Source organism: Piliocolobus tephrosceles, chromosome 2 (assembly GCF_002776525.5).
Source record: "Piliocolobus tephrosceles isolate RC106 chromosome 2, ASM277652v3, whole genome shotgun sequence".
Classification (NCBI taxonomy): Eukaryota; Metazoa; Chordata; class Mammalia; order Primates; family Cercopithecidae; genus Piliocolobus; species Piliocolobus tephrosceles.
The window spans coordinates 107,243,864-107,260,137 of NC_045435.1; the positions used below are offsets into that span (position 1 = coordinate 107,243,864).

Below are 16,274 nucleotides of genomic sequence, written 5' to 3' on the forward strand. Positions count from 1 at the left end.
ATGGATGGATGGATGGATGGATGGATGGATGGATGGATGCTTGGATATCCTGACTACAGGGAGTAAAACAGGTAAGAGGGGAGTGGGGATAGAAGTAAGACATCCTAGACAGAGAAAACAGCCCAGACAAAAGCATAAAATCACAGTGTGCTCCAGAAAGGAGAAGTGATTTGCTATGTCTGGAGCACAAAATTGGTGGAATAAGAGAAAGGGTTAGAAACGCTGCAGGCTCCAGATCATGAACACCTTATAATTACATGCAAAAGAGTTTGGACTTCATCCTGTAGAAGAGGGAGAAACATCAAAGATTTAAGTGCCAGTGTGCCATAGATATGTGCATTTGGAAAGATGGCTCTGGTAGCAGTGTGCAGACGGGGTGGGATTGAAGGCAGCAAGTTTGAGGGAAGGAAGGTTAGTCAGGAAGCAACAGCACTAGTCCTTTTTTTTCTTTTGAGACAGAGTTTCACTCTTGTTGCCCAAGCTGGAGTGTAATGGCGCAGTCTCGGCTTACTGCAACCTCAGTCTCCCAGGTCCAAGCAATACTCCTGCCTCAGCCTCCTGAGTAGCTGGGACTACAGGTATGCGCCACCATGCCCAGATAATTTTATACTTTTAGTAGAGACGGGGTTTCTCCATGTTGGTCAGGCTGGTCTTGAACTCCCGACCTCAGGTGATCCACCTGCCTCAGCCTCCCAAAGTGCCAGGAATAAAGGTGTGAGCCACCACACCTGGTCAGCACTAGTCCTTTTAAGGATAATGAGCACTCAGACAAGAACAGCAGGAATGGAGAAGACAGGGTGGACCTCAGAGCTATTTGGGAAGCCCAGGTAACAAGATCACCAGTAAGACACAGAGGGAAAGCAGATCAAAGAATATCTAGGTCTCTAGAATTGAAGAGGAAGGAAACTTTTTAGCAAGAGAATACGGTGTTCAGTCTGGGCACACTGACGTTGAAGTACCTATGAAATGCTGGAGTAGAAAAATCCAGATCAGAATAAGATGATCAGATCTTCACCTCCAGAGAGAGATTAATTTGAATGTCATCAGCTTAGAGAAAGTGGTTAAACAAAAATATGGATAACCCTGATGAAGAAAAGTATCTTTCTGAGGAAGAAGACAGGATGGCCAAATGGCATCCTAGGAAATGCGGATAACTAAAAGGTAAACAAAGGAAAAGGTGTTGGTGAAAAAAACTGAGAAAGGATAAGAGGAAGCCAAGAAAGAATGGTGTCGGCCGGGCGCAGTGGCTCAAGCCTGTAATCCCAGCACTTTGGGAGGCCGAGACGGGCGGATCACGAGGTCAGGAGATCGAGACCATCCTGGCTAACACGGTGAAACCCCGTCTCTACTAAAAATACAAAAAAAAAAAAAACTAGCCGGGCGAGGTGGCGGGCGCCTGTAGTCCCAGCTACTCGGGAGGCTGAGGCAGGAGAACGGCGTAAACCTGGGAGGCAGAGCTTGCAGTGAGCTGAGATCCGGCCACTACACTTCAGCCCGGGCGACAGCGAGACTCCGTCTCAAAAAAAAAAAGAATGGTGTCAAAGAAAACAGGAGAGGAACAGTTCCAGAGGAAAACAAGCTCAAACGTGCAAATACTCAAAAGGTCGAGTAACATTAGAACCAAAACATATCCCCCATGTGTGACAGCTAAGAGCTCACTGACAACCTGGGCAGTGTTAGTGGATTAACAAGATCAGACCGCAGTGTTGAGTCTTAGAGGCAGATATAGTACAGACAAGATCAGAAAAGTTTTTAAAGAAGCTTTTAATAAAATAATGCAATGACTGAAGAAGGACACAAATTAGAAAGACGGTTTTGTGGTGTTGGTTTTGTTTTTTTAAGAGACAGAGTCTCACTCTGTTGCTCAGGTGTACAGTGGCCTGATAATAGCTCACTCCGTAACCTGAAATCCCTGGGCTCCAGTATTCCTCCCACCTCAGCCTCCCAAGTAGCTGGGACTAAGGCATGCACCAACATTCCAGGCTAATTAGTTTATTTTTTTGTCAAGACGGAGTCTCACTATGTTGCCCAGGGTGGTCTCAAACTCCCATCCTCAAGTCAGGCTCCCATCTTGGCCTCCCAAAGCACTGGGATTACAGGTGTGAGCCACTGAGCCCAGCCTGGTGTGTTCTTTTTTAAGGTGGGGAGAAAATTAAGCCAGAAGAGGGAGAAGCTGGAGATATCAGAGGAAGTGGAGTTAATGAAGGAGCAGGTTTCCCGAGGTAGGAGGAAACAGGACCCTGAGGACAGATAGAACATAGCTTTCAGCTGAGATGGAATCGAAAGTGGAACTAGTTACAGATGAGCTTCCAGGACACAAGGAATAAGTTAAGTGAGTTCCTGTGCAGGCATTCCCTTTTATCCTGCAAAGTACAAGTCAAGATAATTTTCTGAGAATGATGAGAAGTGTATACAAAAGGCTTAAGGAATGCATCCAAAGGTTAGAATGGCCACTCACGGGAGTGGGACAGGATACAGAGTAGAAGGTTTGGCGGGCAGTGAGAGGGCGCGATAGAAGAGGAAAGGCCCAAAATGTGACATGGTCTCAAACCCATCATAGTGTGCAGTTTCCAGCAGTCTGTGCATGGAAGTAGATAGTGACCCCATGGAGCAACTGCTTGGAGTTCTGGAGGATAGTTAAGGAGGCAAGACAAGAGAATAAAAGTCCAGTTCAGGGTGCTGTGGATTACAGAATGTTAAAAGAAATGAATCATGAGAAGTAGGCTAAACAAGTCATGGACCTGAAGGTCTTCAGGACCTATAACAAATGATCAAAATAGGAATAAATGAGTGAAAGAGCAAAAACACGTAGAAATTGTGGTCAGAGAGTGACACATTTAAGTTGAAATTCCAGAGGCAGAGCTGACTGTACAAGTTTACCAGCATTCCACAGTTCTGCTGCTAACTTTGTGACCCTGAGCAAGTTACTAAGTCTCTGGGCCTCTGTTTCTTTCTTTCTTTTTTTTTTTTTTTTTTTAAGTTTTCTAAAATTTCATCACTGTATTATGTCACAAAACAGACTTCACAAGAATTATTATGTACCACCTAACAGAATTAGAGAGTGTAAATCATTCAGTAGCAAGTCAAAATGAAATTATTTTGAAGCTAATCATTGAGTTTATGCCTTATCTGACTTTCTGGCCTTTCTTCATTGTCTTCCTCCTGCTCTCCCCCTCTTCTTTGTTAGGATCTTAAACAGAGACTATATTAGGAAGGCTAAGGTGAGAAATTAGAGAAACTTCAAATCAGCATTGACCATTGAGAAGATCCAAAATAGTGCACAAACTATTAGAACTAAAGTAAAAGTTGAATAGCATTGCTAAATATAAAATCACCATTTATTAATTAACAATATTTCCAAATACCATCAATAACCAGTTAATGTGTAAAAAATAAAGGATAGCAGTAATGGTTAAAAAAAAAAAATTATAGGGTACCAAAAAAATCTAACAAAATATGAGTTTCTTTACAGAAAATTACAAAACTTATTGAATGACAAAACGGAAACGTGAAAAAAGAGGTATGCTATGTTAAACACTTACTCAATAAATATTTATGAAGCACCTACTATATGGAAGGCACTGTTAAGTGCTAAGGACACAGCAGTGGACAAAACCAAAGAGCTTAAACAATAACCTTAAACATAGAGCTTAAACAAGGATGTGGATTATAGATTAATCTATAAATTCAATGTGATTGTCATCAAAATCTCAAATAGGACTTTTAAGCTAGATGAACTAATTCCATAATCCATATAGAAAAATAAATGCCTAGAAACACCCAGGAAAATTCTGGAAAAAAAAAATATGGCTTCAACCACAGCATCAGAAAAAAAAAGAAAGAAAAATAAATAAATATGGAAAAAGTGCTTGCACTGAAAGATATCAAGGCTTGCCACACCAATGCAGAGACAGACAAATAATATCAACAGAACACAACTGAGAGACTGAAGAGAGACCCAAATGTGAATGGCAAGTTAAAATATAAAAGGGTAGCCAGGCAGAGTGGCTCTCAGCTGTAATCCCAGCACTTTGGAAGGCCGAGCCAGTGGATTGCTTAAGCTCAGGAGCACAAGACAGGGCATCATGGTCACCTGGGAAACCCCATCTCTACAAAAAGTACAGAAATTAGTCAGATGTGGTGACACATGCCTGCGTCTCAGCTACTTGGGGGGCTAAGGTGGGAGGATCGCTTGAGCCCAGGAGGTTGCAGCTGCAATGAGCCGTGGTGGCACCACTGCACTCCAGCCTGGGTGACAGAGTGACAGCATGTCTCAGAACACAAACAAAATGTGTGTGTGTGTGTGTGTGTGTGTGTGTGTGTAAAGGGTGATACTGCCAGGCGCGGTGGCTCATGCCTGTAATCCCAGCACCTTGGGACACAGAGGGGGCCAGATCATAAGGTCAAGAGATCAAGACCATCCTAGCCAACATAGTGAAAGCCTGTCTCTACCAAAAATACAAAAATTAGTCGGGCATGGTGGTGTGCGCCTGTAGTCCCAGCTACTCAGGAGGCTGAGGCAAGAGAATCGCTTAAATCCAGAAGGCTGAGGTTGCAGTGAGCCAAGATCGCGCCACTGCACTTCACCCTGCTGACAGAGAGAGACTCCGTCTCAAAAGATAAATAAATAAAAATAAAAATAAAAGGGTGATACTATAAATCAATGGGAAAGGTTGTACTACTCTATGAATCATAAAACAACTGGTTATCAATATGAAAAAATAGATTCCCATTCTTCATACAAATACAAAAATAAATTATACATGGATTAAAGATCTAAAACATTAAAACAGTCACATTCACACACACTTAAATAAAAATTTTAAAACTACTGTAAGAAATGTGATATAGTTTGGCTGTGTCTGCACTCAAATCTCATCTGGAATTGTAACTCCCACAATTCCTCCATGTCATGGGAGGAACCCGGTGGGAGGTGATTGAGTTATGGGGGTGGGTCTTTTCTGCGCTGTTCTCATGATAGTGAATGAGTCTCATGAGATCTGATGGTTCCAAAAATGGGAATTTCCCTGCACAAGCTCTCTCTTTGCCTGCCACCATCCACGGAAGATGTGATTTGCTCCTTTTTGCCTTCTACCATGATTGTGACACCTCCCCAGCCACATGGAACTGTATTAAACCTCTTTCTTTTGTAAATTGCCCAGTCTTAAGTACGTCTTTATCAGCAACATGAAAACAGACTGAAAATAGACTAGTACAAAATGTCTTTATGACCTTGAGGTAGGAAACAATTTCTTAGACAAGATACAAAAAGCACAACTCATAAGACAAAAAGTTTAATAAATCCAACTAATTCAAAACTTACAACTTCTATCCTACAAAATAATTGATAAACAAAGTAAAGCGACAAGCCACAGACTCAAAAGAAATTTAGTAAGGCACAGACTCAAAGGAAATCTAGTATGTAACAAACAAAGGTTTGGTATCCAGAATGTAAAAGTAACTCATCATACTTATAAAAAAAGATAAATCCATAAAGAAAATAGGCCAAAAATATAAATAGGCAAATCCAACAAGAAAAAAAAACAGAATAGAAAGTACAGGCCGGGCGCGGTGGCTCAAGCCTGTAATCCCAGCACTTTGGGAGGCCAAGACGGGCGGATCACGAGGTCAGGAGATCGAGACCATCCTGGCCAACACAGTGAAACCCCGTCTCTACTAAAAAATACAAAAAAACTAGCCGGGTGAGGTGGCGGGCGCCTGTAGTCCCAGCTACTCGGGAGGCTGAGGCAGCAGAATGGCGTAAACCCGGGAGGTGGAGCTTGCAGTGAGCTGAGATCCAGCCACTGCACTCCAGCCTGGGTGACAGAGCGAGACTCCGTCTAAAAAAAAAAAAAAAAAAAGTACAAAGAGATGTGCCAAATATTCAGATGCCACTTCATAATCATTAGACTGGCAAAAACAGAACTCTGACCAAGGGTTGGTGAGAGTGTGGGAAAGCAAGAAATCATAATTATTGCAGATCGGAGTGCAAATAGGTACAATCACTCTGGGGAGAGACTTGGCACTATCTAGTAAAAACAAAGAGAAGCATAACATGAGCCTGCACAACAACCATGTTGTGCAGATCTAGAGGTCTATTTCCTGAAGAAATCTGGCACTTGTACACCCAGGAGAAGTGTATAAAAATGTTAATTGCTGCATTCTTTACAGTAGCAAAAAAAATAGAAACAATCTAAATGTTCATCAATAGGAGAAGAGAATAAATTACAAGGTACTCATAAGATGAAAAACCAAACAACTATTGAAATGAATACATCCAGATGTATCTCGACATGGACAGATCCCAAAAGAAATGAAACATTTGGATGCTGAGGGGAAAAAACTCTTCATAGAATTATAGGTAGGCGTATGATAGCATTTATCTACATCTTTAAAACATATGAAGTTATACTATATTTTGTTCTTGAATATGCATTTCTTAATAAAACATAATGGCATGCATGACACAGAAAAAGTTCACAACAGTGGTTACTTCTGGTGGGGGAGAGGGACAAAAGGAACTTGAATTTTTAAGGAAGCTCTATTTCTTATATTAAAAAAACAAAACAAATCTGAAGCAAGAATATTCAAATGGGGTGTTTTTTTCTGATTTTTGGATCCATGAGTATCCCTGTACTTTTCTGTATTTTTAAACCTAGTATTTTTTGTTGTTTTTTTTTTCCAATTAGTCAACCTATGTATTCTTAAAAACACCAATCAGAAGTTTAGAGGAAGAAAAATAAAACTGGTTAAGATAAGGTTTGGGAGACTCTCTGGATTTTGCAAACAGTGCTGTTTTTGTTTCTCATCATCAAAGGGAAACAGAAGTTATGTGGGCATGGTCAAATCTCCACGTGAGAAAGCACATTGAGACAACCTTACAGGAAAGACATCAAGGCCAGTTCTCTGAAAGTGCGGCTCTCACCTCTCGGACATGTCTTTTCAGGTGCATGTATACACTCTGTCCAGTTTTTCGAAAATGTCTTTCAACATGTTCCCTTCCAAACGCCAAAAATGTATTCATGCATACATAGAGTCCACCTTCAGAATTCTAGAAGAAAGAGAAAAATTACATTAGCCAAGGATACCTAGCCAAGTAGTCAGATACAGAAAGAGGGAAAGGGAAGGAAGGCAAACGCTGAAGATAAGTCCTGGCAAAGGGCCACCAAGGCTCCTGCAGTCATCATCAATGACCCTTCGGCAGCTCCACAGACACCCACAGCAGTGGTTTCACCCCAGCCCTGGCTCCAAATGTTCCTATGGACAACCAAGCAACCGTTTCCCAAATGCTGGCTACGTTCACAGTGAGGTGAGATCCCCAGAGGCTCTAAGAAATAAACATGCTTGTCTGACAATAGGGCAAAGGAAGAGAAAGGTAGAAAAAAGTTGGCAAAACTTTCACTGTAATATTTTATCATCGTTCTTCCTCATTCATTGGTGCAAGTCTCCAGGAATGCAAAGTTTTAGGTCATTTTAGCAGGAAAGGGTTCTTCAAAGATATTATTCCCTTCCTTTGGTGACACATGATATTTGATAGTATTCATGAATAAACTATAACAATGTAGCGCCGGGCGCAGTGACTCATACCTGTAACCCCAGCACTTTGGGAGGCCGAGGCAGGCAGATCACAAGGTCAAGAGTTCAAGAACAGCCTGGCCAACATGGTGAAACCCCTGGCCAACATGGTGAAACCCCAGCTCTACTAAGAATACAAAAATTAGCCGGGCGTGGTGGCGGGCACCTGTAGTCCCAACTACTCAGGAGGCTGAGGCAGGAGAATCGCTTGAACCTGGGAAGGAGAGGTTGCAGTGAGCCAAGATAGCGCCGCTGCACTCCAGCCTGGGTGACAGAGCAAGACTCCGTCTCGGGGGAAAAAAAAAAGTAATAAATAAATACAGGTCAAATATCTCTAATCCAAAAGTCTCAGATGCTTCAATGAGCATTTATGTTAAAGCATCATGTTGATGTTCAAAAAGTTTCAGATTTTGGAGCATTTTGCATTTCCGATTTTCAGATTAGGGATGCTGAACTAGTAAATATAATGCAAATATTCCAAGATCCAAAAAAAATAAAAATCTGAAACACTTCTAGTACCAAGCATTTCTGATAAGGGATACTCAATCTGTAATAACAATAAGTACATAATAAAGGATGAAATCTTATAATGCATGTTATTGCATGTCTGCTATGCTTCATGTATATTGTTCTCTTTCTCTCTTTCTTTTTATTGTTGTTTTTTTGTTTGTTTGTTTGTTTGTTTGTTTGTTTGTTTCAACAGCATCTCACTGTGTTCCCCAGGCTGGAGTGTAATGGCAGGATCCTGGCTCACTGCAGCCTCAATCTCCTAGGCTCAAGACCCTCCCACCTCAGCTTCCCAAGTAGCTGGGACTATAGGCACGTGCCACCATACCCAGCTAATTTTTGTATTTTTTTGTAGAGATAGGGTTTTGCCAAGTTGCTTAGGCTGGTCTCGAACTCCTAGGCTCAAGCAATTTGCCCACTTCAGCCTCCTAAAGTGCTGGGATTACAGGTGTGAGCCACCATGCCCAGCTTATGTATATGTATATTATTTGAATGCTAACCACTGCAAGTTGTTTATTGTTATTTCTACTTTACAGTATCAAAAAAAACTAAGGATAAGTCACTTACCCAAGTTCACACAGCATGGAAGTGTTAGAGTTGAATCTATTTCTCCTTTTATCCCTCCATGCCACATTTCAAAGCGCATAATATTATTTAGTTAAAGACATACTGCTACAAGGAACAGTCAAGGATATGTTTGAATTTTAGATACTTGATTTTCTATCTTAATTTCATCTCTTGTTTTCTCTCACTTTGCTTAACATGCTTTTCTATAAACTTAGGCTACAAAATTAGCCATCCTTTCCTCAAAGGAAGAGGATTTTCTTAAGCTATGGTTAGTCTCACCTGTCCAAATAATAAAAATAATAATAATAAAATAATGTAAAACTAACTTTTGAATGCCTGACAAAATTGCCAATAAATACCTTACAAAATTCCTTACAGTGCATTTCAGTAGAGCACAAAGTACAATATCAAAACAAACATTGATGTTTATTACAAATATATTTAAAAATTGTTTAAAATTCCATTAATTTTGTTTAAAATTTGTTTAAATTCCAATAAAAATTGTTTAAAATTTGTTTGTTTAAAATTGTTTAAAATTTGTTTAAAATTTAAATTCCAATAAAATTATTTAAAATTCCAAAACATTGTTTAAAATTCCAATAAAGATTGTTAATTTAAACAATTTTCTAATAATAAAATTCTCCAACATTGTATCTAGAATTTCTAAGTGAGGATATAAACAGTCCTCTCACAATGTGAACACTTAACCATTAACTCAAGTATGTGCCTCTTACTGTAGCATACACATTGCAATAAGCAAATTAAATAAATAAATAACAGGTATAAAGATCACAAAGAAAGAAGTAAAATGGTCTCTATTTCCTAATGACAATACAGTCCACATGGAAAATTCTAAGAAATCTACACAAACTAGTGAAAATAACAACTAGTAAGAGCAATAAGTGAATTTAGCAAAATCACAAGCTACAAGTTAAGAGACCAAAGTCAACCGCAATTTTAGATATTAGCAACAAACACTGGCAAATGAAATTTTTAATGCTTGACTTCAAAATAGCATCTAATCCCAGCATTTTGGGAGGCTGAGGCAGGTGGATCATTTGAGCCCAGGAGTTCAAGACCAGTCTGGGCAACATGGAGAAACCCTGGCTCTACAAAAAAAAAAAAAATACAGAAATTACCCAGCCTGTAATCCCAGCTACTTAGGAGGCTGAGGTGGGAGGGTCACTTTAACCCAGGGAGGTCAAGGTTGCAGTGAGCCATGATTGTGCCATCCGTGCTGGGTGACAGAAACAGACCCTGTCTCAAAAAAAAAAAAAAAATTTTTCCAAAAAAGCTTATAATTATAATATAGCTTGTGTTTCTGGATAACTTTTCTACCTTTACATGAAATCATTTAAATAAAATTAGAAAAGTCCTTCAACTAGAGACAACATATTACATGCATTTAATCAACAGATTAGGTAAATATTTTCAAAAGAGTTTTCTAAATAAACATGTTTTTTGGATAGCTAGACCTCTTAAGAAAAACATACTGCATCACTATAATAGTCAATTATTCATTAAATCCATTAAATTAAGCATCACATATTGTGATTTTTTAAAAAAGTTCCATTCTCTTCCAATAAAATGTAATTCAGTCTATGAATTCGAGCCAGAAGATTTACTGGGGAAAATAGGGAATTTGTAATAGAAGTCATGCACTGTCACCAGCTAGCTCTCTGGCCTAAGGCAGGCTGCCATATGGGGCTCTGAGCTCCAGTGTTCTCCGCTATAAACATGGCCATAGCAGTAATTCCCACCACACAGAGTTGCATGAAATTTAAAGGGGGTGAAATACATCAAAGTGCTTTCTGTGATATATTACAATACATAAATGGTGTTTATTATATATTATGGGCTAATTATCATTATCTCATTATCCAAATCATTTTATAATTGGGGAAAACAAGCAGAAGGTAGAATAAGTGAGTCTGACAGCCACATAGGCTGGGAGTAACAAATATTAATCTGTCAGAAAAAAAACACTAGGCAACTAGTAGAAGAACCAAGAAATTCGCAATCAGAAGAACAAAAATGTCCAAGGACAGTATTTTTCTAAAGAAAAATATAGAAATACCCTATAATCCAAGAGTTTACAGTTTCTTAAGTAATCATAGTCTTTCCGAATTTCATTGTCAAGAGTTTTTTTCTTATTAGGGAATCTGATGGAAATTTATTTTATTTTATTTTATTTTATTTTCTCATGGAGTTTTGTTCTTGTTGCCCGGGCTGGAATGCAATGGCACAATCTTGGTTCACCGCAACCTCCACTTCCCAGGTTCAAGCGATTCTCCTGTCTCAGCCTCTCGAGTATCTGGGATTAGAGGCATGCGCCACGACACCCAGCTAATATTGTATTTTCAGTAGAGAAATGGGGTTTCACCATGTTAGCCAGGCTGGTCTCCAACTCCTGACCTTGTGATCCACCCACCTCGGCCTCCCAAGGCGCTGGGATTACAGCGTGAGCCACTGTACTAGGCTGGAAATTTAACATACCAAACATGAATTCTCAATTTCTGAAGCTGCTTGATAATGTCACAAAGTCCATAATCAAAGAGAAAAATTATTTGACACTCAGAAAGGAATGGCCAGATAAGGAAGGATTTCATTATGACATCAACAGGTGGCTGGGCACAGTGGCTCACACCTGTAATTCCACACCTTGGGAGGCAGAGGTGGGTGGATCATTTGAGGTCAGGAGTTCGAGACCAGCCTGGCCAACATGGTAAAACTCAGTCTCTACTAAAAATACAAAAGTTAGCTGGGCATGGTGGCAGGCGCCTGTAATCCAGCTACTCGGGAGGCTGAGGCAGGAGAATTGCTTGAACCCAGGAGGCGGAGATTGCAGTGAGCCGAGATCACACCATTGCACTCCAGCCTGGGCAATAGAGAGAGGGAAAAAAAAAATCGACAAGCTTGTTCCACTGGACACCAAGGCTGGTCACAGAGGTAGTGTGGGCCCCTCTACATGGCCAATGCTGACAGGGAGGCCCTGCCCAATGCGCTCACCAGTAGTTCTAAAAATTCAGGGAACATTAAGACAGAAAACCCTTCTAAACCTGTCACATATAGAACAAACACCCCAGTCTAATGATCTATGCTTTCTCCTTTCTTGCCCTATTAATGTCTAAATATTGGTCCTATCATATACTGTCTTTCACATACAGAATCAGCACCCCATGGCCTCTGCTCCCAATAGCTTCTTTCAATCCTGATAAAAAGTCATGTGGGTAACTGTCTCCCAATTTCCTTGTGACCAAAGCACAGAAAATGGTATACAGCCCACAATCAAGCTAAGCTACCTGAATCATAGAGTTTCAAACCCTCAACCTCATCCTCTCATTAACCAGCCATCTTCTCACTAAGATCACCAGCCAAGGAAGCATGGTAAAGCACATGCTTCCATGTGGACAAAAGGGCAGCCAAGAAATCAGGCAGGTGCAAGATGATGGTGAAATGCAACTGGAAAAATCAAAGGACAGTGTACAAGTCCATTCTCACACTGCTATAATGAAACACCCGAGACTGGGTAATTTATAAAGGAAAGAGGTTTAACTGACTGACAGTTCCACGTGGCTGAGAAGGCCTCAGGAAACAAAATCATGGCGGAAGGCAAAGAGAAAGAAAGGTACCTTTCTTCACAGGGCAGCTGGAAGGAGAAGTGCTGAGCAAAGGGGGAAAAGCTTCTTATAAAACCATCAAATCTCATGAAAACTCACTCACTATCATGAGAACAGGATGGGGGTAACTAACCCCATGATTCAATTATCTCCCACCAGGTGCCTCCTACAACATGTGGGGATTATGGAAACGACAATTCAAGATAAGATTTGGGTGGGGACACAGCCAAACCATATCAGGCAGAATACAAAATAAAACTTTTTTTAAAGTAATGGTGGTAGAGTGCTCTATTAAATTAAAATAGATTACAGGCCAGGCACAGTGGCTCAAGCCTGTAATCCCAGCAATTTGTGAGGCCAAGGTGGGCAGATCACTTGAGGTCAGGAGTTCCAGACCGGCCTGGACAACATGGTGAAACCTCATCGCTACTAAAAATACAAAAATTAGCCAGGCGTGGCAGCACAAGCCTCTAGTCCCAGCTACTCAGCAGGCTGAGGCAGGAGAATTGCTTGAACCCAGGAGGCAGGGGTTGTAGTGAGCTGAGAACACACCACTGCACTCCAGCCTGGGTGACACAGCAAGACTCTGTCTCAAAACTAATAATAATAATAATAACAAAATAGGTTACAGATAAAACTTACAGAGCATTGGGGAAATTTTTTTTAAAAATTAATGGTAGCATAAGAATGGAGGCTCCAGAAATACATGCATTCTAAGATAACTGTTTAATATGTCAAATCACAGGAAATACAAAAATGTGGAAAAGAATCACCAATAAAAGCTACTAGGAAAATTAGCATCAGTATAGAAGAAAATTAATCTGGATCTACAACTTATATGAAACACGGTAATAAGGTCCAAATAGATCCAAGAAATAAGCAATTACAAAACTAAAAAGAGCAGAATCATATATTCAGCCCACTTTTAAAGGGGAAAATAATTTCTGGCCAAAAAAATTAAGGGTATCTTCAGAGATGATGTAGTTTAGTCTAAAAATGTAAACACTAGTGACCATGTTTTGTACCACAAAATGTAATGGAACAAATAAAAGACAAGAGAATGGGGAAAAACATAAAGTACAGTGAATAAAAGCATGTATCCAAACTATATAAAAACTGATGAATCACAAGATGTCATCAACATTCAAGTTCAACTTAAGAATTTTTTTTTTTTTTGAGATGGAGTCTTGCTATGTCGCTCAGGCTGGAATGCAGTGGCGCGATCTCGGTTCACTGCAAGTTCCGTTTCCCGAGTTCACGCCATTGTCCTGCCTCAGCCTCCCAAGTAGCTAGGACTACAAGCACGTGTACCACGCCCAGTGAATTTTTTGTATTTTTAGTAGAGACAGGATGTTAGCCAGGATGGTCTCGATCTCCTGACCTCATGATCCTCCCACCTCAGCCTCCCAAAGTGCTGGGAAAGAATTTTTTTAAAGACCATTTGGTTTCCAATATGAGAAAATACTAATATCAAACCATCACATCCTCACAACCTCCTTAAGTAAGCATAATAAAACCATCTCAAAGCACAGGTACATGCCTCATAAACCAGCAAAAACTATTAAAATTGCACAGCCTGAAGCCACAGAGAAAACCCGTATATCTTCTCCTACAATATAAATCAGCTCAGCCTTTCAAGAGAGCTTAAAAAACGGTGACCCTTTGACACTGTATTTTTCCTTTTGGCCCAAAAGAAGAGAAGAAGAAAAAAAAAAACAAATTTGTACAAAATATTCTGCACAGAATGTGCAGTTCTGTGCACCTTCACCATCTATAATAAAATAATGTAGCAATGTCCCCAAATAGAGGACTTAAGAATTGCACAAGAAAATACTGCAACATTATTTAAAAAGACAAATTTATAAATTGTGTATAATGAGTCTCGCTTGGTCTAGAGTGGTGCTTCTCCAACTATTGTCACGATGGATGAGGTTGTTTTTGTTTTTTGTTTCGTGTTGTTTTCATTTGTTAAGGAAAGATACATGGTCCCACTGCACATGGCTAGTTCAAAGCCCCAGCCAGATATGGTCTTATTACACACTTAAGTTCCACAAAACCCAAACCAGTCTATGTCCCAGGCAAACAGATCCACTGGTCACACACTTCGCTTTCACTGCAATGTCAAGTTGCTATAGAAATCTCAAAACAGGCCGGGCGCAGTGGCTCACGCCTGTTAATCCCAGCACTTTGGGAGGCCGAGGCGGGCGAATCACCTGAGGTGAGGAGTTCGAGACCAACCTGGCCAACATGGAGAAACCCCTGTCTCCACTAAAAATACAAAATTAGCCGGGTGTAGTGGCACATGCCTGTAATCCCAGCTACTCAGGAAGGCTGAGGCAGGAGAATCACTTGAACCCAGGAGGCAGAGGCTGCAGTGAGCCAAGATCGTGGCATTGTACTCCAACCTGGGCAACAAGGGCAAAACTCCATCTCAAGAAAAAAAAAAGAAAGAAGGAAAGAAAGAAATCTCGAAACACTACTCCCAGTGCTGTACTCATCTCTCAGCCCAGTCAGCTGACACACTTTAGGTAGCCCTTGTCTAGGGCTAGGTGAACTCGGCCCAAGTCTAAGAGTGTCTCACCCACCAGGAAAGCATTATCTAAAAGACTTTCAGGACACGAGGTCAGGCCTGCAGCCTTTGCAGTAGCCCCATCAATGCCTCCTCACTGCAGGTGCTTCCCAGACCCCACACTCTGTCAGTCTCTGCCTAGGAACTACTCCCACATCTCCCTGCTCAGTCCCTGTTCTGACAGTCCTTGACCCTAAATCTGCTTTCATTTCACAATCAGTGTCATGCTCATTGAAATCTATCGCTATGGGAAACCCAAGCTTCCTTCAGTTTGTCGCCAGTACCTTCAGAAGCTGAAATATACATTTGCTCCTTGAAGGCAGGAAAATTGTATCATTTATTGCTGAATCCTAAAAATAGTACCTGGTACAGGGCATGGGGCAGGAAAACTGTGTCATATTCACCACTGAATCCCGAAAACAGTACCTGCTACAGGGCGGGACTGAACAAACTTTTGTAGGATGAGTGATAGTTTTTGTCTTCACTATTTGTTATTTGGTCTCTCTCTCTCAAACTATTCCTCAGTGCCCTTCTGATCTGAATTTAAAATGCTTCATAGCACAGGTTCCACTTTAAGTCTCTGGCATGACTAAACAATGGGAATTCTCAAAATAAAACTCATGGCCAAGCATAGATAAACAGCCTGAGGCACCAGCAGAAATTCTAGCTTTTCAGGTTTGTTTGGCTGAAGTCACTCTTAGCAGCCTGGACACTTGAACCCCACTGCCCCAGCCCTCCCACCTGCTGTAACCAAGCCAGTCTCACATGGGTTATTCAGGAAAGTGGCTGCCTTCTCTGCACCCCCATCTCACCTTGGATCCTACCTGCCTCCTGTGCTCAGAGGACACCCAGCCCAGAATGACCAAAGTGCAGTTCTGTGCACAATCTTAAGCTAAATGGATTCTAATGATCATTTTTATGATGCACTAACCAGAAACTTGACCAAGATGCAAGACTTCGACATCCAAAATCATAAGAAAGTCAAGAAATACTGCACAGGGCTCTATAATGATTTCCCTTAACTTCTCCAGCCCCACAATCAAACAGTAAGAAAGAAGCAGCATTGGCTGAGCATGGAGGCTCACGCTTGTGATCCCAGCACTTTGAGAGGCAGGTCAGGAGATCAAGTCCATCCTGGCCAACATGGTGAAACCCTGTCTCTACTAAAATACAAAAACTTATCCGGGCGTGGTGGTGTGCATCTGTAGTCCCAGCTACTCAGGAGGCTGAGGCAGGGAAATTGCTTGAACCCAGGAGGCAGAGATTGCAGTGAGCTGAGATCGCGCCATTGCACTCCAGCCTGGCAACAGAGTGAGACATCTTCTCGGAAAAAAAGGAAAAGAAAAGAAAAAAGGAGCAGCATGAGAAGCCCCATGTATTGTTAAAATCCTGTCTTCAATGCATTTCAATATACATACAGTATATACCTAAGCCAT

The 16,274-nt window shown here is 40.9% G+C and overlaps 1 protein-coding gene across 1 annotated transcript in view; it reads right to left on the reverse strand.

The window, feature by feature from the left end:
* USP13 (ubiquitin specific peptidase 13) overlaps nt 1-16,274 on the reverse strand; it is a 136,855-nt gene that overhangs the window by 101,001 nt on the left and 19,580 nt on the right. Inside the window, 1 exon segment of the mRNA XM_023184813.2 lies at nt 6,926-7,051. Coding sequence (XP_023040581.1) covers nt 6,926-7,051 — 126 coding nt within the window.